The 25,832-nt window shown below is 41.1% G+C and overlaps 3 protein-coding genes across 3 annotated transcripts; 2 read left to right on the forward strand and 1 right to left on the reverse strand.

Annotated features, from left to right (window-relative positions):
- Positions 1–2,733: 2,733 nt before the first annotated feature.
- On the forward strand, positions 2,734–6,640 carry tbx6 (T-box transcription factor 6). Its single transcript, XM_084938683.1, has 8 exons — positions 2,734–2,803; positions 3,292–3,511; positions 3,883–4,150; positions 4,238–4,381; positions 4,546–4,616; positions 4,702–4,760; positions 4,862–5,141; positions 5,392–6,640. Exons 1-8 carry the CDS (start codon positions 2,734–2,736, stop codon positions 6,638–6,640), a joined length of 2,361 nt encoding a protein of 786 aa, XP_084794809.1.
- A 2,062-nt stretch (positions 6,641–8,702) lies between these two features.
- Positions 8,703–14,050, forward strand: prodh2 (proline dehydrogenase 2). The gene is made up of 11 exons (XM_084937792.1): positions 8,703–8,770; positions 8,905–9,270; positions 9,375–9,565; positions 10,488–10,614; positions 10,947–11,018; positions 11,111–11,191; positions 11,722–11,865; positions 11,995–12,161; positions 12,262–12,372; positions 12,926–13,014; positions 13,203–14,050. Exons 2-11 carry the CDS (start codon positions 9,043–9,045, stop codon positions 13,382–13,384), a joined length of 1,392 nt encoding a protein of 463 aa, XP_084793918.1. The 5' UTR covers positions 8,703–8,770; positions 8,905–9,042; the 3' UTR covers positions 13,385–14,050.
- Positions 14,051–14,298: 248 nt separating this feature from the next.
- On the reverse strand, positions 14,299–24,934 carry LOC146381687 (eukaryotic translation initiation factor 3 subunit C-like). Its single transcript, XM_084937791.1, has 23 exons — positions 24,795–24,934; positions 20,959–21,076; positions 20,802–20,867; positions 20,515–20,704; positions 20,303–20,428; positions 20,036–20,090; positions 19,352–19,461; positions 19,094–19,236; positions 18,782–18,935; positions 18,392–18,495; positions 18,058–18,199; positions 17,736–17,861; positions 17,485–17,578; positions 17,094–17,281; positions 16,730–16,954; positions 16,432–16,623; positions 15,859–16,030; positions 15,619–15,778; positions 15,455–15,520; positions 15,222–15,309; positions 14,921–15,086; positions 14,748–14,789; positions 14,299–14,500 (listed from the first exon to the last, which is right to left on the reverse strand). The coding sequence occupies exons 2-23, from the start codon at positions 21,054–21,056 to the stop codon at positions 14,424–14,426; spliced, it is 2,784 nt and encodes a 927-aa protein (XP_084793917.1). The 5' UTR covers positions 21,057–21,076; positions 24,795–24,934; the 3' UTR covers positions 14,299–14,423.
- Positions 24,935–25,832: the final 898 nt, after the last annotated feature.

A 25,832-nucleotide genomic window follows, 5' to 3' on the forward strand; every position in this document is an offset into this window, starting at 1 on the left:
ACTCTTTTAGGCACTTTCTGGCAAAGTCCAGTCCGGCCTTCTTGTTCTTGAGTGTAACAAGTGGTTTGCACCTTGTTGCAAACCCTTTATTTTTCCATTCATGAAGGCTTCTCTTCTCCAGAGTTGGTGTTCATTTACTTGTTGTCAAGTTGCTTTTCTTATGATTCCTCCACTCCTCACATTTTTGCTGCTCTGATGCAAAACTTGTACAAATCCTTGAATTAAAGCTGAAAGTCACATTTTAATCATTTAAACTCATCTGCAGTGGTGTTCAGAGGCAAAACTACAAAAATTATTAAACAAATTATGGTTACTCCATTTTTTACTCCTTAAATCCTGTGCAGACCATTCCTATTAATGATTATTTAATCCAAACACATTTACTTTGGCTTGCAAATGAGTGTAATGACCCTGTGGTACAGCTACATTTACATGCCTGCTTAACAAATGTCAGTCACAAAAAAATCAGGACACTGTGAATCAGTTTGAATGGGTCCATTGTTTTGGGCACATAATCCCTAAATACAAACTTGCATATAAACACTTAGACAGTCACACTTGTCTAGTGGCCAAACTGCAGCCGCTGGCCAAACTGTCGTCCTCCTCCACCTAAACTCAGGGTCTGACTCCCTGCTGAGACAGCCTAACAGGCAGCCTGCTGGGAGGAAGAAACATGTCATCAAGTCATCAGAAAGCCCCAGGGGACCAAGCAATAAACTCCTTTAATGTATAAGAAGTTTTGCATTTCCAAGAACTATTCATTAGAGAAAATTAAGAAAGTTAAAAAAAAATAGCTAGATGATAACTATGTAAAAATTATTCTGCATTTACATCAATAAATGCAAAAAACAACAAAAGTAAATAGTTACTAATTATAATAAAATAAAAATGTACTTATTTTCTCCTGCATGCATTACTGTGCAAATGCCTTGAACCACCAGACTTCCATGTAGGTTTTAAATTGGTGTTGAGGCTTTTCTTTGCTCTTTGGCTTTTTTGGGGTCATTTTTCGTCCAGTCCTTGTACCTGACCATATTCAGATGAATGCCTCTTTACACTGATTAATGAATTGTTTAAGCATACAAAAAAGGCGTCTAAAGAGCTATTAGCCAAAACCTTGGCATATCTTAGCAAGGTGTGCAGTGTTTCCTTAAAATAATTAAGGAAACTGGACAGGTGGAGGACAAAAGAAGATGGGACATGTCTAAAAAAAAACATATAGCAGACAAACAGTATCTGAAAGTCATGTCTTTAAGGAATAGGGAATAAAATATCCAAAAAAGACTTGACACAGGACCTGAGAGATGCTTCATTCAGGTTATTGTTAATGAAGCCTTAACAGAAATGGTCTCAGTGAAAGATTTGCTATCAAGAAGCTATTCTTAAGGAAGGGAAGCACTTATGGAGTGATGAACCCAAATTTGAAAGTTTTGGTTCAAATCTTGATGAATATGTGAGGAGAGAGGAACAGCAGTGAGCGTCTACAGACATCTGCAACACAAGGTGGAGGATCTGTCATGGTTTGGGGCTGCATTTCCATCAGTGGTGTTGGAGATCTTTTTAAAATTAATGGCACTGCAAAAAAGTACAGTGAGATTATGAGCGACAGTGCAAAACCATCTGGACTGCATCTGATTGGCATGACAACAATCTCAAATTCACTGACAATGCAGTAAAAACATGCTTGGACAGAAAAAAACATATAAAGGAACACTATCAGTTCAATTCAGTTCAGTATTATTTATATAGTGCCAAATCACAACAACAGTTTCCTCAAAATATGTAATGCTATAAGATAAAGATGTTATAATAATTAGCCATAGATTGACCATAGATTACTGAAGCAGTGAGGGATCATCTTAACAGAGAACAGAACATAAGGCAGCCATCATCCAAAGAAGCGCTCCGAGTTTTCTTCAAAAAGCCTTGAGAAGTATTCCTGAAGAGTACGTCAAGGAATGACAAGAAGGCTTCCCAAGACAATTCAGTCTGTGTTAAAGAATAAAGGTGGTCATACCAAATATCAGCTTTCAAACTGATTATAGAATTGTCAAAATTCTGTTTTTTTCTTATATACTACGTTTTCATGGATGTTTGTATGTTTTAATCAATTGCTGGATCTATTTCCCATTTTCCCAACAAAATATAAAGAAGGGGTACCGACTGTTGTATTGGACTGTGCTTGATGCATTAATGCATGTTCTTGTTGATGGTTGTGATTTAGCATATTTGACCTCTAGTTAGATAGTTTACCGATTTGCATGTAAAATAATGATCTTCAGTGCACTAAGTAAAAGAATAAAGGAAAGTAAATCACAATCAGTGTTTTCAGATATTGAGATAAACCCTGATTTCCTCCAATGTGACGAGTGTTGTTTGTTTTCTTTGTTGGAACAGAAATGAGAATTGAGGGTAAAGGGAGGAGAGACAGGGAGGCAAATAAAACTCTATGTGAAAATGGGCCCATTTGGCCATAGGTGTGAAGTCCCACTCACCTATTTAAGAGAGCACGTCAGCCCTGTGGGCTCTGACGGAAAAAAGGACAGCCGATGGTTAAGAGCGCGAGTCAGAAGTTGAGTGAAAATTTTAAGAAAAGCTCTCTAGTTGCAGCTACTTTTTTGTTATAGAAAGCAGAGGAAAATCTGTACGAGGAACAGGAGAGAGCAAAAGGAGCTGAAGAAATGTTCATTTGGATCCGGTGAAGAGGACGAATAAAGACAGACAAGAAGGACTATGCTGAGCATGGAGATGTTCCCTGGTTTGACTCTGGGACCACAAAGGATTGGAGACTGCTTTTACAGAGGTGAGAGGGACTGAATGCATTCATGTTTAAGCAATAAACATAAACAGATGTCTTATTTTATACTGTTAATTGTTCATTAAGGAATAAATGTTTTCGTAAATCAGAACCTTTTTAATTTCTCACTTTTTAGGTCCTTAGAAAATGACAAAACAAATATATTAATGCCCTACAGCAAAGACAAAGGCATGATGGGGCCTTTAATGCAGCAGCCAAACCAGAAATACTACATTAAAAAACGTTTGCACTGAAAGTTCCAGTCAAGTGCTGAAGACACAATTTACTCTTTAAACCTTATTTTGGTACACCTGAAAATACATGAAAGTGGTTTTAGATCAGATGGAAAAGATTGAATGAACACTTAGTGATTCAGTAGTTTGTACAAGTAATTAAATATATTTAATTTATAAGTATACAATTAAAATATGACTCCATATTTGCTTTCAGCAGTTAAATAAAGTTTTTTTCCTTGGATTTGTTCTTTCCCACAGAGCGGGAGGCACCTGTGCATATACCGTTGTTCCCTCCGGCATGCGAAGCAGCCGCCAAAGCTCTGCCTCCAAGACTGCTGGCTCCTCCTCCTGCTCCCGTCTCCAATGAGGCTGCAACCACAACCCCGAAAGATGAGGTGAAGATGGAGCTGGAGAACTCGTCTTTATGGAAGCAATTCAGCTCGGTGGGGACAGAGATGATCATCACAAAGAAGGGCAGGTGAGAGATTACTGTAGAAGTGTACATGCTGTATGTACGACCACTGACCCTTGACCTTCCAGTTTATTTTTTTCATCTGTATTACTCCCCTTATCCCCTAGCCCTTATTTGTGGGGTGTAGCAATTTATCCCAGACAAACCTCAAAGTCATATCACGACCCATCTTGGGGAAATAAATGCACTTTATGTTAAGTCGCGGTCTCCTAAATGGGTCGTAGCAGTCTACCATCTCTTCTAACTTTATACTCGTCTGTTTTTAATGTTTTCATCCCATCTTGCCTTCATCAGTTTTAGTTCTTCCCTAATTCCTTCTCATTTACTGTTTTCTGTGACCTTTGGTGTCCTGAACCTATTTCATTTTGTTTTTTTAGACGGATGTTTCCTGGTTTGAAGTTGAAGCTGTCGGGCCTGAATCCATCTCTCCGTTACATCCTCCTCCTGGATATTGTTCCTGTTGACAACTCCCGTTATCGTTTCCAAGGTGGCGGGTGGCAAGCTGTTGGAGCTGCAGAGGCGAGGCTACCAGACCGGGTGTTCATCCACCCAGATTCTCCTGCCACAGGTGCCCACTGGCAGAGCCGCACCATCTCATTTCACTACGCCAAGCTCACAAACAACACCCTGGACACACAGGGACATGTACGTACTGCACATGAACAGGCCTAGCGGAGATATAGCACATAACTGTGGTGCATGTTGAGTTAATCCTTTTTCTTCTATTCAAAGATCATCCTACACTCTCTGCATCGATACCAGCCCAGAATTCATGTGATAGAAGCCCGGGATGTACTGAGGTGGGGTGGAGGGCAGCACTCCTTTGTTTTCCCCGAGACCCAGTTTATCACCGTCACCGCCTACCAGAACAGCAAGGTACCGTTATTTTCTGCTCTGACTGTGAGTTTTGTGTTACCAAGCAACAGACTCACAGAGACACTCATTCATTTGATATATAGGAGATTCTTTGCAACATTAAGAACATGATTTCAAACAACAGATGTAATGTAATATTAAATGTGTTTTGTGTTTATTTTCAGATCACTGAGCTTAAGATCAACTCCAACCCCTTTGCTAAAGGCTTCCGTGAAGACGGCATGAACAGCAAAAAGTAATTCCCAACACAAGCAGCAAAAAACTCACAGTCTACATTCATCTGTTGTTGTGCAGGATCTAAATGCCTTTTTTCTTTATAGACAAAGAGATGCGAGACAGAAACGCAAAATTGCCGTCTTGACAGAAACTTTAGATATAGGTAAGGGGGAAAACCAGATTTATGGCACGTTAAGTAACTTAATTTAAAAATGAATGTAATGTATTTCTTATTTTGAAACATTTCCACTTGTCTGCCATCAGTGAACTGTGATCCATGCGACTCCACTGAGCTCCTGCAGCAGCCCCCAGTAACCGGTGCAGACCTGCAGGCCCTCGCTCTGGCCTCTCTGCCTGCACTGCCCGAAACCTCCTGTGGGTTCAGACCAGGGGACACCTCCTATCAGGACACTTTGGTCCCGGAGCAGTCACTGGACCTTGGCCAGGGGTTTATGGCATCCCAGATGTCTGACATCAACATCACATTGGCCAGTGGCATTCAAGAGCTGCCAGGAAGAGAGAGGGCAAATAGTATGATTGAAAGGTAGGAGTCAGAGGAATGTAGATTGATATTAGCATGATTCACATAGATAGACTATACAAAGAATAATGTTTTATATTTTTAGTCTAATTTCTGCTTTACATTACCTAACCTAGCAATGTCAAAATTTCTGGTTCAGTCTTACTGCTAGGAGATGTGTGGTTTACACACATCTCTAATGGCTGATTATTATTATTTTCAGAAATTACAACACTAAATTGCTTCAAGCTCTCATTTCCTTTCTCCTCCACAGATCAGACACAATGGCTGAGGCAGCCTACACCTCCAGCTTCCCTGCTGCTCAAGCCAGCTCCTCCTCTTTCCCCTCTGCTCCGCTCCCTCAGTCATCCTCCTCCTTCCCCTCCCATCCGGCCTCTGACCCCTCGGACAGATCCGATCCTCAGCCCTCCATCCCTCCTATCAACTATCCCTCCCTTCTGTCATCTTCCCCCGCACTCTCTTCCACCTCCAATACTCCCTCGCTGCAGCAGACCTCTTTCACCTTCCCCACTCCGCCCCCTTCCAGCTCTACCTCCCCACAATCACTCCTTTCGTCATCATCCTCCCCTTCCTCCTCCTCAAACAACTACCATACAGTCCCAGACACCATCAGCCCCCACACTTCTACTGATGCCTCTTTTCATGCCCCGTCGTCCACCACATGTCCGTCAGATCTCCAGGACCAAGTAGCTGTTCATTCTCTGCTCACCCAGCCTGGCCAGCAGCTACAGGCTGGACCTCTTGCCACTGATTCACCCAGTGATCAAAGCTCTGCAGCTTTTATGTATCAAAATATTGTGCCAACAAATCCCAGCCCCACTCTGAGCACTGCTCAGCCTTTCCCCTGTCAAAACCAACCACCAGCTCCAGCTCTGTCTTGCTCCTTACCCATGCATGCTTCTTCCACATCTTTTGCTCCTCCATCTGTTCCCCCACAGATGCAAAATCTGCCTTTTTCCCATGTATCTCCCAGCCCGGCCCACCCTGCCCTCCACCTCTCAAATCTGACCCACCAAGCTCAAGCTCCCTCACTTGCTCCAGCTACTGCATTTCCTCCCTCTTCTTTCCCTTACCCACCATCCACCCTTCCTCACCCTCCTTTTCAACCCTCCTCTTGCTTGGCTGTTGCTTCTTCTTTCCAGCAGTCGGTCACCCCGGCTGCCACACTGCCGCCAGTAGCACACAATCCTTGTACATCATCTTCTATGCCCTCATATCCTGCTGTTGAAATTGGTGCAGTGCCTCCCTTCAATCCTGCACCACCTTATCGTCCAGAGATGGTACGGCACCACCCATCTCTTCTCCCACAGCTGGATCCATCACTTCCCCCTTCTGCCCCTAACCCAGCCCTCTACCCCACCTTTAAATCCTACCCTCTCCGGCTATGTCAGGACCCTCACCCCTCCCTCTCAATCCCATTCAGGCACTTGTACAGGCAACAACATGGCCACTCACTCTCGCAGGGGTCCTACCTGGAAATGAGCACAAGACCAATGTTTTGAAATATGGTATTTTCATATGGATGAACTTTTAGGGGAATCAATGATGTGTAGAATTAGCTTAAGCACAGTGTTTGTGTGTCTGTGTCTTCTCAGCAGTTCAGCTGACAGACTGATGAAACTGGGCCTCGTTTGTATATACTTGTTGAAGATTTTCTTTTCTATATTCATTCCAGTGTGAAAAATAAAATATTGTTTTTTCAAGCGTTTCTGACTCAATCCTTTTCAACTGAAATATTTTGCTGACAAAGACTGTAATATTTGTATGTAGCTTGAAGGATTTGTCAGATATCCAGCTGAGACTTTGGGGAGTTACTGAGAAGATATGACTAGTTTAAGTAAAGACTGGAAACTAGAGATACAATGTAAAAAATAAAAAATCGAGCACTCTTCAGTGAATTTCTGCCTTAAATCATCTTCTTAAATTTGACTGTTGGACTGGTTGGAAAATCTATGCATATTAGCCCCAAACAATCAGTGTAACCTACCACTCTCATCAACATTGAATGAAAACATAGACTGTATAAAAAGGATGGACGCTGCCACCATGATGTCACTTATGGTGTGTTCCTCAAAAAGTCAAAAAAAAAATTCCGACTTCCTAGTCAGAAATGTCTTTTGTGGAATCCTGCCTCAACTCAGAAAGTCGGAGCACGCTGACATACCCCGAGTTAGCAATCGAAGATGTCAGCACTGTTGCCAGGTTCTGTAGTTGCAAAACAAGCCCAAATCATCACCCCTCCACCACTGTGTTTGACAGTTGGTATGAGGTGTTTGTGCTGATATGCCTGCGCTTGGATTTCTCTAAACATTGCCAGATATCTCCACTTTGGTCTCATCCACAAGAAGTCTTGTGGTTTGTTCAGATGCAACTTTGCAAACCTAAGCCATGTTCATTTTAGAGAACCTGGAAACCCGTCCAAACAAGCCATACTTTTTCAGTCTTTTGCTGAGTGTACTGTCATGAACTTTCCAGACTGATGGGCACTAACAATCGTATCATTGTATTGTGTTAACACACACTTGAATATCCCAGAACTAAAATATCAAACCTTCTGCATTTACAGAGTTGCTCACACTTGCCGATAACCAGTTTCAGAACTACACTGAAAGCTTTATTTTTCTCATATAAGTGTACCTCATAATTGCTGTTACGCAAATTACAAGGAAGACTAAACAGGAAACATCTGATTTTCTATATTCAGACATGGGTCAGGATTGAATGTCTAATAAGCTCCACCCCATTCATTCAATCAAATGTGAAAATCTATTTTGTAAATAGATGGTTTATATGTTAAAGTTTTTAGAATTTAATTTTACTTCTTTCCATTGAGTTTTACTCAGAAAATGACTCTATCTTATAATTTGTTATGCAAAAGTTTTAGCTTTGATGATGAGTTTGACACCCCTGATCTAGAAGATTAGAAGCAGTTAAAGCTCTGTCACTGATCTCTGCCACAGTGCAGACAAAGACAGCATCAGTCATTTTGTGGACAGCTATGAGTACTTTTATGGCTGGGAGAGCAGAGATTGTGGGGGATTAACAGAATTTTTAGACTAACAAGTCAAAGGTACTTGACGAGGACGTCAGCAGGCAGCAGTTAATCATTTCCTCTCTTGGCTGCTTTTCGTGGCTTTTGGGGAAACAGATGTTTGAGCTCAACCCTTCTCTAGATATAATGGAGCTTTCAGCATTTGTTAAGTGTACAATTTTCTCTCCTGTTCATTACTGTAACATCACATGGGCCACAAACTACACAGCTCATTCGATCATTTGACTGAATTTGATCCACATTAATGGGACTACCATCTGAACCCATGCATGGTTCCTGCCGTGAATTGCCCTCTGCAGACAAATCTATTTTAAAACTTCCAGGAGACAATAAAAAAAAAAACTAGATTCAACATGATTATATATCTTATACATGATATCTATACTCAGGTGAGCTTTTCTTGTCCATTCGTTTGATTTCATTCTAAGGGTCAACCTGATGTTTACTCAAATTTCCAAGTTGTCATTTATTAACCAGCGAGTTAACCAAATATGATAAATTCTACCAGCTCACACTTGGACTGTCAAAGCTTTGGCTTTTCATTGTTTAGCTCTTCCGATTGCCACTGTTAGGATGGACGGTAAGGTGTTTGTTTATACAGTTTTATTACTGCAACGGATAGTAACAGACGCTGCTTCTGATTCATCATGATTGTGACTGACCGTTCTTGGAGTAAGGCCGACTAACTGTACAGACACTTTCTTCTTTCAACAGGGAATAACTCTTCCTGAGACGATCACTGAGAGTCTGTTTTTTATTTAACACACTGCTGCATTTGAGAGGAAACAAAGAAAAGAAAAAGCTTTATCTACAAGCTGCATCAGTCACACACTGCACACTTCTCCCGGGACCATGCTGTGCTCTTATTTACGTCCCTCTCTCCCTCATATTTTGCCGCTGAGGCTCCTGAGTTCTGCGGCCTCCAGGGTGGCAGCGGTGAAACAGCATGAACTGCTCTCAGACACTCTGGCCTTTGAGGACCCCCGTGCCTTCAAGGTGAAGAGTCTGGGTGAGCTGCTTCGTGCTCTGGGCGTTTTCCACCTCTGCTCCTTCCCAGTGCTGGTTAATAACTGTGGAAAGGTGAGACTGCGGTTTGTCAGAAAAGCTTCAAAATATACAAATTGACATCTGGCATTCAATCCAGTCACTACGTTTGCTCCACTTTCCTCTTCTGCTAATTTCAGTTGATGTCGGTGGCACGCACGCTCCTGGGGAAAAGGGGGTTTTCCTTGCTGCTGAGGCCCACTGTGTATGCCCAGTTTGTGGCTGGAGAAAATGAGACTGAAATCTCGCAGTCCATGCAGAAGATGAGCCTGCAGGGACTGAGACCCATGCTGGCCGTGCCGATCGAGGAGGACCTCGGAGAAAGCACCGGGTATGACTGAGTCTAAGAAGTCGCTGAAAGGCTGCTTCAAAAGACACTTTTAATTTTCACTCAATGTTCCTATTACTTGGAAGTTTCGCAGCTGCTGGGCAGATTTTAGCCTTCACTACTCTTTAGATCAATGCATGTGGACGTTTAGGTTTTTCGGGACACTTATTAACTTAACTTAATTGAACAATGATGGGATTTTGAAATACAAGAACAAATAAATACATTTCTAATTTTGCTAGAGACAGAAAAACTCATTTAACTGCACACAATCATGAAATGTGAGAAAAATCTGATGCAGATGTTTTTTGCTTATAGAGCAGTTGAGTGGGAGAGATTGCTCCTCTCAAAGCCAGCCTTACAAACTCAATAGCTCACTTGTGCAGCTACAAACAATGTCTTTAATATTTGTCTTGCACCTATCACATAAAATAAAATAAAATGTTTGTGGTATTTATTTATTTTGATAAAAATAGGCAAAGAAAAGAGTGTCAAATATTCATATATGTTCTGAATTTGGTCAACGGGAATCCAATACACACTGGGAGTCTGATAGAAGCTGTTTTTCCTCTGTGGAAGCTGAGACTGCTCGTAGATTGATGGATTTTTTTCTTGAAATCTTGAAATTTCTTGAAATCTCTTCTCAACAGGTTTGCATTAATTTGTACATAATTTCATACGTTTCATACGATTTTTTGTTTATGTATTTTTCTATGAATTGTGGCTTGTAGACTGTCTGAAGTCTGCCGTATAGGTCCCAGCCCACCTCCTGCCTCTGCATCTCAAGCGTATGATGACAAAAGTTAAAGGACCTCACACTCAGCTCCAACCCACGACACACACAACTGTGCACAGCTGTTACACTTGGGTGTGAAGTCCACTCTTCGCGGTTCTCATGTTACGGTTTATGGTTTATCGCCTGCAGTGAGAAAAGATACGACGACAACATGGATACCATGCTGGAGTGTGTGCGAATGTCCCACAGCAACGCTTGGAGCAAAGACCCGATGATGCAGCTGAAGATCACAGCGCTGCTCAGTCCAGAGCTGTGTGTAAGGCTTCCAAATCCCCAGTCCTTAATATTATTATTTATTAGAACAGATGCTCGAGGGGACTTTAAACTTCTTTTTTTTTTTGAGTGGGTGGGTAGGTGGAGGCATTTCTGAGTATTCTGGATGTATGGGAACTGGAGTGTTAACATCAGAGGCTTCAAATATGTGGGAAAAAAGATAAGGACACACATTTCAGTGTTTGGTGTATCCACAGCTGTTCCAGGTTGTTCTTGAATGTGCAAACCCAGCTCCCCCTACCTATCTGCCTTACCTCTGTTTTTATTCAGTTTTGACACTGTTTATTTCCTGAAAATGTACTTGTTGTATTAAAGGTAAAACTCACAAACATCATTAGGCAACAGCCATACGATCTGAATCTCCTCATCAGATCAATGGATGGTGAGGTGAGTCCACAATTCAACAAGTGATCCAGTTTCTTATTTGTCACCTTTCAGTTCCCATATAAAGAAGTTTAGCCTAAAATCATCTCTTTCAGCCAATCAGCTTCCCCGGTTTAGATGAAAAGGAAGCTGCCCACTTACGATCTGGCCTACTGAGACTCAACAAGATAGCCGAGGTAGGGGAGAGACAATCGAACACTTAACAAATGCTCCCATAGATGGGACCTGTTATGCTCACACACTTTTATTCTGAGATTTACCAAGAGTATTCACAGTTTTAACAAATAAAAACAATTTTAAATATGTAATTCATGCAAATATTGGCATTTAGACGGTCTATTAATGCTTGTCTCTGTAATGCCCTCTGCCTAGAAGCCCACTTTGTTCTGATTGGCTGCCCCTCTCCTGACTTCCACAACCAGAACTTGGTGGTTGTAAACTCCACCTCCTCAGTCAGGGCCAAAACTGTAGCTCTGACTGTGCCTGAGGTGACTATATAAATGGGAGACCATTTTAAAGTGATGTCAGTTCGGCACAAGTATACAAAAAATAGTTGGGGATTATATTATTTTAAAATCATGCACGAAAGTAATTGAATATTTATTAAAGAAAACAGAGAGAAGCACAATACGCCCACTTTGACACATGAAGCAAATTTAATAAGTGTAGATGCAAATTTTGAATAAAATGAATAAAACTTTTTTAGGCAAGTGTGAACAAAGTCAGAGTCCTGGTTGATGCTGAGTACACCTACATGAACCCCGCCCTCTCTCTTGTCACCATGGCAATGATGAAGAAATTTAACAAAGATGGTACCTGGATCTGGAACACATATCAATGTTACCTGAAGGCAACTATCTTTATCTTTATTTCTCTTCTCATATTATCATCAAATATCACACACTTTATGTCACTTGCACTGAGACAGTTAATGGTTTTAATTCTCTTTGTGTCTGTGGTTAAATTCTGTGGTTATCAGGACTCCAGGTCTCTCCTCTTAGACGCGCTGTCTCTATCCAAGAATGAGGGCTTGTGTTTGGGTGTCAAGCTGGTGAGAGGAGCCTACATGGACAAAGAGAGAAAACTAGCGATGAAAGAGGGTCACCAGGACCCCATCCATCAGAGCTGGGAGGACACCAATGACAGGTTGGTTAGACAGAAGGAAAACGTCCTGAGTGCAACAGTCAACTATTATTTTTGTTTATCTTGATTCGACTCTTGATACATTTCACGTCTTCTTGAACAGTTATAACGGATGCCTTGATGTGATGCTGGGCGTCATATCCCAGGAACCTGAGCGGTACAGGATCATAGTGGCCACTCACAACGAGGAGTCAGTGAGACGAGCTGTGAAACGGTGAGAATCCACAACGACGTAATCGAGGTGGTATGTGTGAAACATATGCATAATGGAAGTGCAGTTATAGGTGAGCCAATGTAAAATCCATACTAGAGTGATAAAGTTGACAAATCAGCAAATGTTTTCATAACTACTTTAAATATAAAAATACAACAAACTGTTAATGTTACTGGATTGTTGTTTAGCTTTGACAGGCAATATCTGGCAAGTTTTTCATGGGCTTAACTCAGATACTCAACTCTGCTGCTCAACCACCAAATGCTTTCCAACAGTATAAGATTGTTTTTCCAAGTAGCATTGTTACATCCAAGAAATAATCACAAACAATTACTTTTTTTTGCAGAATTTATGATACTTTCAACTGTCTTGCAGAGCAAATACAATAAGGATAAAATGAAGCTTAGGGGTGTTCCTTTGGTCTTATGTGATAGAGGTTTATAGATAGATGTTTATTGGTGAGAAAGGTACAACCCCTCAAATGTATTTATGACCCCTAAAGGTTGGGAATCACTGCCATTTAATATATAAATGTTGTGCACATGCTCATCAGAATGGAGGAGTTGAGAATAGACAGAGATGGAGGCTCAGTGTGTTTCGGTCAGCTGCTGGGCATGTGTGACCACGTCTCCCTTACACTGGGTGAGCTGATTTTCGTCACATCACAGCTTGACTGATGCACTTAACATAACTATTAAATGACTGTCCACGCTTTCATCACCAAAACTGATAAACCTATGCACAATCACTGCCTGAGTGGGTTGAGAAAGGAAGCTATGGTTTTGACTTGTCTGATAATCACACCATCCCATCTCTCCTCTCCCTTCCAGCTAAGGAGGGTTACTCAGTGTACAAGTCAGTGCCCTATGGCTCAGTGGATGAAACGCTGCCTTACCTGGTGCGCAGAGCTCAGGAGAACCGCACGGTGTTGCAGGGAATCCGGAAAGAAAGAGACCTACTGAGGAAAGAGCTCAATCGGAGACTCCGGCTGAGTTTAAGGGGAGGCAGCTAAAAATCAACCAAAACTGAACTCTGCAGTTTTATATTAAAGTTTGCAACCAGGAGGTGGTGTGGAAAAGATCTTAGTGGGGAGCACTGTTGTTTAATACACTTTCATATCTCTTGAAGGTGTAATATCCAGAAAGCTCCTGAAAACTACTACTGGGCCTGTTATTTAGCAACAGAAGGTAAACTGAATTAAGCATAAAACCTTTAATTAACAATGATATGATCATGTTAATGCGTGTGGGTGAACTGAATAAAGATCTGATCACGAGAGAACACTGTATTTGATGGACAGGGTATCATAAGATTGCTTTTGTGTACTTTAATGTATGAAATGCTTATGAAATGTAATTAAACAAAAGAACATGATGCTCAGAAATGAGGATTTATAAAACTAGACTGAAGAAACAGATTCAAACTTCTCTACAGAGTAAGCTGCTGTTGCAAGATTTTTGGGGAATTTAATATACAACTTTCCACTGTTTCGCCAGAATGTGATTCAAGTTGCTGTGAAGCATCAACTAATCAGTAATAAATGTCAGCGGTAGTGACACAGTGACTGTTCCATGGTTAGTATTTACCCAAGTTTACCAAAGCACGAAGGCTTCTATGTATGCCACAAAAGATGTAACACTTTATAATTAACGCTCGACCCTGATAAACAAAGACGTTAATGAAATTTTGTTCCACGCTTTAGTGTCTTTGTGCTGATTTTAAAAAAAACAAACAAAAAAAAGAACAAGCACCAAAACACACTTTATTATTTATTTGATAAATATTAGTCAATAACACTTTTTTATCCCTTAACTGTACTGCCACACTGTAACGTCAGTAATTTCTGTTAGAAATAATAAAACTTCATATTTATTGGAAGTGGACTCTGCAGTTGCTGAGACAAAGCAACACTAGCAGACAAAGGAGTAGCAGCAAAACAGTTTTATTGAGGGAGCACGGCCAAGAGCCAAGCACACAAACATGGGGTGTTGATCTTGTTTTGAAATGAAGAACAGCTCTCCTGGAAAAACTGAAATCCACAAACTTCAAGCTCAATAATTTCCTTGATTTTGATTCCTGTAACCGCCTCTCTGGTAACCAGACTGCTTCTGCTGGTAAGATTTCTGATCTGTGGTTGTACAAAGACAACAATCATCTCATTAGTGTTCACACAAATTCATTCAATTACAAGAAAAGAAGAAAAAACCAAACAAACCTCAAAACAAATCAAAACACAAAGGTGTTACACTGAAGGACTTTGCATGTTTTCTAGCAATTGCAATTGGACGAATTTAAAATAGCATCTATTGCTGAAAACATAACCCAACCTCATTAACATATGAAACAGGAAACAACCTCAGTGAAATTTAACATACCTCTCTGGTAGGATTGCTTCTGTTGGTAGCCACCTTTCTGATCTGTAATACAAATAAAAGATCATTATCATCTAATAGCAAGATTAGCCTATGATAACAAAAGTAGACAAAGAAATGGTTCAGAAAGGTTAGAAATAAGTTCCCAAAGTACTGTGAGAACAAGATGAACTTACCCCTGTTGAAGTAACCTCCATAGACGCCCTGTTTGAGGTCAAAGACGCGCTCGTTGTTCTCCACCAAGTTGCCCAGTTTCTCTGCCAGCTGCAGAGCCATGTTCTGCAGAGACGTTGGCTCAGTGCGGTGCATCACTACCGTCTGTGTGGGCTGGTCGAGTGACGCCTGTTTTGAAGAGAAAAGAGGGGGACCCACATTAATGGCATATAAAAAGTAATCACAAATATAAACACTCTCAAAAATAAAAGCCCCACATGAGACTGCTGTGTCAGTCCACAGAACAGAAACGTCGAGTCCTACCATCAGCTCCTCGTTGATGATCATCTTGCTGATTATGCTGTGGACTGTGGGCATCTCCAATTCAAACATCTCAGACAGCGTTGCCATGCTGAAGGACAGACAAGCGTAGTAAAATTAAGGTTTGGCAGAACAGTGACCGATCACCTTTGGTCTGTGGGGAAGCTGCAGAGACACTGGTCTACAGAAATCTGTGGTTTAGTAAAGACTGATGAAACTAATACATCTGTGCTCACCTGATGGAGTCGTATACACTGCTGTAGGTGAACAGATAGGTCCTCAGTGACTCTTCTTGGATTTTCCTATTAAAAAAAACAAAAAACAAAACATAAGGACGTCTAAGTGGGATTATCACACTGGTGAATGAACCAAGTGATGAACAGGGGCAGTGTATGCTAACCTGACGAGCATCTCGCGTACTCTCTGCGCCTCGGGGAACAGGTCCCAAACCTTACTGTTCATCTTCTCATTGATGATGAAAGAGTGGCAGGTACGCCAGTCTCCCATCTTCATGGCTTTGCTGGCTGCCACCACGTGCTCCCTCATGCTCTCTGGGGGTCCTGGAGGACAAATAAAGCTGTGGTTATCCTCTGTGGATGAAACTTCCTGCTACAAAGAGCTCTCGTGATGCGTTTCGTACCTAGCAGGGGCTGTCTCTCCCCGACCCTGAGCTGGTGGTGGAACTGCTTGCTGATCATCCGGCGGCGGGCATCAAACTCATGGGCGGCCATGTAGGGTATTTCCAGCAGCATGGCTGACACCAGGTACACACACTCCAGCAGCTCCAGGTTGATGTGCATGTGGAACGGCACCTATTAGGGAGGATAAACGTCACGATGCATGTGTGTATCATCTAATGGATGTCTGACACATCAGTGTTTTAAAAATAAAGACCCAAACATTTGTTGTTTCATCACAGCCTTGATTTCACACTATTGTGGACACAGGCAGCTGGAGACACCATGGAATAGTTGGCACATTAATGTGAGGTCACAAATGTCAAAGCCCAATTAGGGAAAACACAAAAGTAACTAGTCACCAAGTGCACATGAACAACTGTATGAAATCTTCTGGAAATCTGTCCTGCAGCTGTGAGAGAGGGGCCCAAAAATTCACTCACTCACGGAGTAAATCCAGGTTACAAGCAGGTCAACACTGACAGAGAAACCAACATGTTAGTTAGAGTTAACTGCTCTGGTCAGACAGCACTTACTTGTCTTCGCTTTTCAATCTTCTCCTGCTCTGCATTCCTCTCCTGCATGTTCCTCATGAGCAAACCTTGACCCAGCAGCTCCTTGGCACGGCCAGAGGACTGAATGTCCAGGAGTGCATTGTGGGCATCTTTAATCATGCCCTGCCTAAATGCACAAATGCCAAGTTGGACCATTGTTCTGTTGTACAGGATCTGGTAGGAGGAGGGGAAAACGGTTAAAACAGGCGATCTGTATATACAACTAATAGTTTCAGTCAGAACATGTTCATATGAAGAAATAATGATTACGAGTGCCTACCTGTACAGGTGGGTCAGCGTGTTGGATGTTGTCCTGCAGGTGACTCATCAGCATCAGGTCACGTGCCTGGTACCAGCGTGAGTGCAGAGCATGGTGATATATGTGGCAGAGGATAGCACAGGTACGGATACGGTCGGTGCGATCCTTGGCGTAGATGAACTTGCAGAGGCGGTCCATGATCACAGCGCTGTCCTCTCCCTCGCTCTCCTCCTGGTCCTGCTCGGACTACACAACAGAAAAACACTTCAGCACACCATTTTACACCTTATGCATAACATTTCATTAAACATCATAAAAATAGCATCATGATGCAGATGTTTGTCAAGAAAAGAAAGTTCTGATTCTGCACAGTGCCGTCTCTCACCTTGGTCTCTCCCTGCAGGCCCAGGCTGCGTCTGTGAGCTTTGTAGTCAAACTTGTAGTAGGTGTGCATGATTCTGCGCAGGTAGACACGGCAAATTTCTTCTGTGGAGCCTTTGTTCTCCAGGTAGGTGAGCAGCCGGTCAACGATGCCACAAACCCTGCCCTCATCTTTGAGATTGTCAACGTATTCTGAAGGAAAATTTAAAAAAAAAAAAAAAGAGGAAAGAATAAGCAAAATACATCCATATGAGCAGCAAATACAGCAATACAAATTTCAAGGGTGATGTAAATCCCACATTTTAGATTGCAACCCGTTAATCCACATTTACAGTCCTAACACATTCAACCTCACAGCAGTTAATAACCGTCAGTCAGGTTTTGGCACCACTCACCCTGAGAGTGGGGATCAGTGTTCTGCATGATCTTTGTAAATTCTTCATCCATCCTTTCTACCAGGGTTAAGATGCATCCGCGCACCCTGAAAGGCTAACAAATACACACAAAGAAATTAATACCAGCCCATAGTTCACAAGACAGTTGATACAAATGCAGACAGTTCAACAGCTATGTGAGTGTTTTATTAGTCTAAACTGCTTTCTTTCTTTAAGTCCACAGATTGCTTGGGGTGGATGAGTGGGATCACCTGATCGGAGACGGCCAGATTCTCGCTGTCCTCTGCGATGTTCTCTCCGATGAAGATGTTGTTGTGCTCAAAGAGAATGTCTAGCAGCTCATCTATACAATCCAGACACTTCTTCCACATGTCAGGCTAAAAAAGGAGACAAGCCAGAAGAACCATAACTCAGGAACTCATTCTTTTCAATCCAAAATGTTAAACAGCACAAATAATATTTGTGATGACTTGCAATTTTAAGATATTTCATGTAACATGAAACACTACAGTAAATCACAGGAACCCTTTTGGTTTTGTTGATACTGTAAGAATTAAAAGCAGTGTCACTCACTTTCATGAAGGCTGCCAGGTTGGGGTTGTAGTCGTACAAGGAGGCAATAATGTTGAACTTGATCTTGACCAGGATACCTTGGCCCAAGTTATTCTCTGCAGCGATGGCTGCCAGAGCATGAAATAGCTCAATTTGAGCCGCCCTGTCAGTGAGGGAGGAGAAAAAAAGAAAAAAAGGAGTCAGGATTTGTTCAGGAGAAGAATTTCTCTGAAATACTGGACATACTTCCACATGACACGCCTGGTTTTACATTGACTGGATATCAACAGTCGTGTGAATACGTAACATTTTTAAAATATATATTTTTAAGCTTTAGTGACAAATGCAGTCGTACCTGTCTGTTCCTTTTTTGCCTCTTGCTTGCAGGATCTCATTCAGCTTCTTCACCACCACCGCTGTGTTGATCTCGGTGCCTTTAGCAAACATTTTGGGTTTCTCCTGAATGGTCGCAATGGGGAAAAAAACAAACAAACTTAAAATTAAAAATACAAATAATGTGTTGAATAAACTCTTAGAGGCAAGTTTTTCTTTTTACAGTCATTGATTTTGTTAAATTAGCCAGACAATTGCATGTTGATTTTATCACTGTCATTACTATAAATGAACACGTCGGCACTGAAACACAAAAAAGCTAAACTAAAATAAGAAGCAGCACCAGTGCATCTATTCTTCTGTCCGGCCGGCATCAAGTCGAAACAGTTTTATATTACCATCTGTTCTTTACCTTAACCAGAGGTACTCCTCCCTTAACCTTCTCCCAGCCTCCCCCGGCCTCCTCGCCTCCTTCCTCCTCAGCCTCCTCCTCAATTCGTTCTTTCTGTTTGGGCTTCTTCTTCCTCTCTTCCTTCCTGACACCGGGCTTTTCAGTGTCCTGGGCTCTGAGGACAGACGCAGTGTTTGGTAACAACACATTCACTCTACATGACTCTCTGCGGTAAAATTTGACTTAAAATCTAAAAAGTGTTTCAAAAGTTTTCTGAAGTATTTAGAACTTGCATACATTTTTTTGTGCAACACAAAATAGAGAAAAACTCACTTCTTGAGGAAGAGCACAGACATGGATGAGGTCTTTCCTTCTTCCTTATCAGAGGTTTCACCGCTGCTGCCTGACTGGTCTGAGCCCCAGTCTTCATCATCATCATCGTCGTCATCATCTTCATCAGAGGAAGAAGACTCATCCTTTCAAGAAGAGGGAAAAACTCTAAATCTTAGCTCAAGTAACTGTACAAGTATTTTGTCTTTCCCACCAGATCTTCTGCTTTTCTTGCTGTAGTTTAGTTAAATGACCTCTTACCCCAGATTCCTTGGCAGTCTTAAGAAACTTGGTGGCTTCTGAAGGCGCCTCAGGCTTTTTCTTCAAGAAGGACTTGGATGACACCTCTCCTTCACTGTCAGAGGACGAGCCTTGTGGAACAAAAAGACAAATATCAGACGATGCTGGCTCCTTTCCCCTCAGCACCAACACACATTGATCATCTCATCATTTGCAGCTAATCTTTGTACAGCACGTGAAAATGTGACTGACTGAAGCACAGAATGAAGTAATGAAAGGGGGCAAAAAACTCTTAAACTGAGTTTTTAAGTAATAAAATGCAATAAGTTCTCAACTTCACCAGTTATAGCTGATTAATCTGCTGGAGTTTCTTCAGAGTAGATTAAAAACAGTCAAAAGTTTCAACCGAACAAACTTTTAAAATCAGTTTATTTTTTGCAGTTAAACTTCAGATTCTGTGTAATATATGTGTAATATATGTATAATATATGTATAGTATATCATGGAGCTGGACCTTCAACAGTCCTTTTTAATAAGCCCATTTTCACTGGCAGCCTACAGGTTGATGTACAAGAATGATTGATCACTCATGATGAGACTTGACACGTGCACTACACATAGACACATTTCACCTATGCCCCTATTAAATCCTATGCTTTCCGGTTTGAATCCTTTACACATAACCTGTATAAACAACAAGCTCACCAGAGTCCTCTGGCTCCTTCTCCTCCTCCTCCTCATCTGCAGACTCCTGCGGATTCTAGCAGGGAGAGAGAGACAAGACATTCTGATAACTGCTTTTTTTAAGGCTGGAATTCGTATAAATTCTAATACACCAGATTAAATAACACCAGAAGGAAGCTGCTCAGCACATTCACAGAACAGATCTGATGAGACCTAAGTTTACACACCCCCCCAGAGATTCATACAATGCATAGAAAATAGACATGAAGATTTAGTCTTTGACTTTACCTCCTTGTATGCTGCTATTTCTGACTCAAAGTCTCTGTTGTACTTGCGGATCTTCTGACGCAGGGTGCTGAGAGCTTTTGCATTGTTCTTGTTCATCTTCTTCTTCCCCTCTTTATCCTCCCAAAGCTGTAAAAATAATGTTAAGTATTTGATTAGGACAAAAACAATTAAATCATGAAATTGCAGTTTAACTTTTTGTCTAAGCTACTAACCTGGTTCAAATAGTCCTCCAAGTCAGCCAGAAGGCGGATATAGAAGGGAGGAATACCCTCTTTATCCACTATATTCTTGCTTTTAAGGAAGGCTCGACAAAGCTGCTCAAACTCCTCCAGACATTTGGACATGTCTCGAATCTTCATAGCGTTGCGGATAGTCTTTATGAGGTTCGTCAACTCTTCAAACCTAAGATTCAAGAATAAATTCAGTCAAAAGAAAGAAAAAAGGGGCAAAATTTTGTATAGACTTTAAAGTTGTGACCTTTTAAAAATACCACACCAACCTTTTATCTTTGGCGCTGCGCACCACTCTTTTTGTGTCCTCCTCATCGTCGCTAAGAAGCAGCGACCTGTGAAAACCAAGTGCACAAGTCAGATCTTTACAGGAAGAACAATGTGTGTGATGAGCTTGTGATGAGATTTATTCCAAGTTTCACTTACTGCTTGAAAGTGGCTCCGGGTGCCTTAGGGGTGATCTCATCGGCAGATGAGGACTCCTCTGACTCACTGTCAGACCCAGTGGCAAAAAATCGAGACATTGCTGAAGGATGTTGCCAATCTGTACAGAAAGTAATGAGTGGTATTACAAAGATGCAGCTCCAGATTCTACATGTGTTCTATCAGCACACATTCAGCTGACAAAGATAATCACTGTGCATCTAGGGCTGGGCCATATTATACCGTTCACGGTAATACCGGTACAATGTTAGGCAACGATAAGAAAATGAAATATCGCAATAGAATATGGGTAAAACGCGCATGCGCAGTGCCTTTGTTTTCATACAGACATGGCCAAAAACCACGGCGGCAACGGAGAATGATTAGGGGGAAAGTGGATTGTTGAGTGAAACGGATGAACCAGAATTGGTTTGTGAAAATGGTGCAGCTTCAGTGATGTGGAACTGGTTTGGTGTTTGTCTGTCAGATACACACAAAGCACATTTTTTTTTGTAGAACATGCAAGTGGGCCGTTGTTATTCCCGTATTTGTCGGTGCTCGTAAATCTGGGAGTAATCTGGGTCCTAAACTCCCTCGCTTCAGGTCCCAAAGTCAAACGAACACTGCAGCATCACTGAGAGTTAAAAACTGTCTAAATTCTTTCAACTTTAATAAAATGATCAGCATTGCTGCTTTACCAGGTGTAATTATGAAGTTTAACATCCAGGCATCCATGAAAACAGAATTTATTACATTTAACGGAGTTAGAAGTTAGCAGGAAGTTAGCGGAAGTTAGCTCGCTAGTTTCGCTAGTTGCCTAAGCATGATATAGCATGTTCTGACTGAGAGATTTCTGAAAACATTCAACGTACTGCTCTGCTATCACTTCCAACATAAATGAAGACAGGAAACTAAACAGCAGTGACGTTTGTAGAGTTACTGAAGTTGGGCTAGGCAGTATGCTATGCTATGTTAGCATAACATAAACAGTGAAGCTGGAGGATGAACGCTAACACTTTTCCACTCGATAAAAGTTAACGTGAAGGTTCCTGATGGTTAGAGACATCTGCTATCGCATGGCAGGATGCTGTAAAAGGACCAAACTTCAATCAGGAGAACAACTGAGATAATCCATCCACAATACGAGATTAGTCATTAATATACTGCAACAACATGGGAATAGAGTAGCTGTGATAGAATACAGCATTAATGAATCAATGGTACAGAAGTGGAGGAAGCAAGAAGAATGAGTTGAATAAAGTTTGATTTATCTGACTGCTTTGTTTCGCTTAATGTGCCTTATAATCCTGTGCACCTTATAGTCTGAAAAATACGTATTTGACTTTTTTATTTGGCACACTGCAGTTTAATGTTGCAAAGCACCTCTTTTTAACTTCAGTGGTTATTATACATGGTTATGCTCAGGATATGTCAGCCCATTTCTACTGGAAATGCCTTTTGGTTAAACTTTCAGCAAGGAATTTGCATTTGCACTGTTAAATTTGTATATAGCTTTAATGCACATAAAAAACAGCTGCTTGTTTAAGTGAAAATAAATGGATGGGTTTTTTTTTGCGCTAGTAAAGTTGTGGAGTTGTATTTTGTCTCCCAGAAATTATACCGTCAGTTATATCGTTATTGCAAATTTTCAAATATATATCGTGATATAAATTTTGGGCCATATCACCCTGCTCTATGTGCATCTATTAAAAAAAGAAGCTGATGCTTTAAGTCCCTTAATCACAAAGGGCGTCACCACACTGTAGTTTGGGAGATTAAAAAAAAGAAGAAAAAGACTGTATTCCCTTCCTTATGCATCCTGAAAGGGATTTGTGTCCATTCTTATTAGTGATCAGGGATCTTTTGTTCATTAAACTAGAACCACACATAATCTGCTACAGGGTTTCCCAACCTTGGCACATATTTCACATTAGAAAAAAGAAAATCACACGGTACCACACAAAAGTGTCACAAAAAGCACATTGGTAATTTTCCCCCACGCGCCAGGTGTTTGTCCTCTGTGTGATATGACCAAAATCTCTTATCCCAATATAAGACGTCCTGATAATTATATAAATCACAAAAACTTAACATTTTCTGTAAATTCTGTGAATCTCGGGCAGCTCGACTCGTGTGAAGTGTTTCCAGCTGGGCGTCATGTACCTGGAGTGGAGTGTTTTAACTAATGCATGAAACTATACATTTTTAGACATAAGTTGTAACGGCCGCTGTTTTCTTTGTGAGTATTTATTACACAGCGTGCTGCGGAGAAAAGCCTATTCTAACGTTTGACTCTAAGGTTTATTTTTTAGCACCTGAACTGCTCTTTTTGGCTTCTCATCCGTAAATGCTCTGCAAACTCTTTCACGTGATTCAGTTTATTTTGAAAAGTCTCAAATGGATCTTTAGCTTTATTGTGAAAGGTTTCTTGTCCATCCGTAGTATGGTTATATTAAATATAAGAGAAAGATAGAACTTTAATAAATTAATATAGCCACTACAGTGACCATCAAAACGATGAAAAAAATATTGCCGTAAACAGTTCATTTTGCGACACCACGAAACAAACGATAGCTAAAATGAAACGATAGACGTTTTTATATCGTCATCCGATATATATCATTGTATCAAACAGCCCTAGTCCCCAGTATACATTTTTTTTGCTTTCTTCTACCACTACTCATGCTAGGGCCTTCATCCGGGTCGGGATTTTCTCCAAGACCCAGGTCAGACTGACTACTTTTTCTTTTCAAACATAGGGCCGATGTCCTGCAGGTTTTAGATGTGTCATTGATCCAACACAGCTGATTTAAATAGCTAAATTACCTCCACAACATGTCTTTAAATTCTCCAGAGGCCTAGTAATGAACTAATCATTTGATTCAGGTGTGTTGACCCAGGTACTAATCAGGTGGAACCAGACGATCTTCCACGGAACACCGGTTGGGAAACACTGGTCTACTATGCAACTCCACATTTGAAAATGGTAAATCCATTCAATATACTCAAACACATAAATAAAAATTTCTGGCTCCATATAGAGGGTGTTTTATTACTTGGACGGCGTTAAACACCCGCCAAGAATAAAATAGTAATGATGATGATAATGATGATGATGATGATGATGATAATAATAATAATAATAATAATAATAATAATAATAATAAAGCTGGGACAAATAATACTGTAGGTTCCACTAAAAGTTGCTAACGTGATGGCCTATAACAGTGCTAAAGCCTTTCATTTCACCCCAGCTGCTATCTGGTTGGCCAGTATTAGATAGTTATTGATGCAGCAACCGGCAAACAAGGAACCGGCGTTTCTCCAAAAGTTGATTCTGTTCATCTGGACGTAGCGTTTTCGATGGGAGAAACGTTTCGTCACTCATCCAACTGACTTCTTCAGTCTCCAATGTTTCTCTTTTCTTTTCCAACTGTAGTGTGTATGATTTAATTATTTTCCAGAAAAAACGTCCACCGGCCTTAGTGCTGACGCTTACATGCGTCTATACCGCAGACTGTTTGTCTAATGCTAGCATACAGGCTATACAGACTGGATTAGAGTGAACAAAGCAAATGAAAACCAAATTGCAGTATAGGTTACACGCCGTGCCCAAAATGCTTTACGCCAAATAAAACAAAATACAAAAAATACACAACAGCTAACAAGGGTACAAGTTAACTGTATCATATCAGATAACGGAACACAAACGTGCCGCGGGGTTGTTGCTAAGCTAACACCCTAACAAGAAAGCATGGGGCCTCCTCGTTTGTGCAGCCGGTAAATAAGCATCGCTTAGTCACACACTCTTATCTTAAATCTTACTGAGCCAAACTCACCTACGACCGGGTGAAAGTGATGTTTCGTTTAAGCTGTTTTAAAATCCAGTTTTGCTGCATGAGCAGGCACAGAAAAGGCGTGCGGCACAACTGTTACTCGCGTGAGGACAGGAAGTGTGCTGACGTCATCACGCAAAAGGAGGACCCGGCCTTCACGGTCTACCTGGGCCGGGTCCTTCGAAGACCGAGAAGGCCGAAAGTGCGAGGCTGTGAAATTGGATAGTCTAGCCTTCAGATTTGCGTCACCGCTGTCTCGGTTAGTGATGGTAAATTCGATTCTTTTTACTGAATCGAGTTTGAATGAGTCATTTGAGTCACTGAGTCAGTTGACCAGAGAGTGCAAAAAATTTACATTTTCACTCAAACTTAATTTGTTTCTCTTTTCATGTATATCCTACTGCTAAGATGAGTGATTGAAAAAGAAAAACAACTATTTTTATAAAGCAAAAAATATTTCTTTTTTGGTGTTTGTAAACTCCATCTCCTCAGTCAGGGTCAAAACTGTAGCTCTGACTGTGCCTGAGGTGATTATAAAAGGGAGACCATACCAAAGTGATGTCAGTTTGTATAGAAGTATAGAAAACATAGTTAGGGATTACATGATTTTAAAAACAGGCACAACTGTAATTGAATATTTATGGAGAAAACGGAGAGAAGCACAATAAGCCAACTTTGACTACATGAAGCAAATTTAATGAGTGTAGATGCAATTTTTTTTTTTTTTTTAAATAAAAAGTGATTCTATTTAACAAAGATGGTCTCTGGATCTGGAACACATATCAATGTTACCTGAAGGCAACTATCTCTATTTCTCTTCTCATTTTATCATCAAATATCAGACACTTTACGTTACTTTCACTGGCAGTTAATGGTTTTAATTATAATTCTCTTTGTGTCTGTGGTTAAATTCTGTGGTTATCAGGACTCCGGGTCTCTCCTCTTAGATGTGCTGTCTCTATACAAGAATGAGTGTTTCTGTTTGGGTGTCAAGCTGGTGAGAGGAGCCTACATGGACAAAAACAGAAAACTAGCGAGGAA

The sequence above is a fragment of the Perissodus microlepis genome, chromosome 8, assembly GCF_051167445.1.
Source record: "Perissodus microlepis isolate ML-2025 ecotype Zambia chromosome 8, ASM5116744v1, whole genome shotgun sequence".
NCBI lineage: Eukaryota > Metazoa > Chordata > Actinopteri > Cichliformes > Cichlidae > Perissodus > Perissodus microlepis.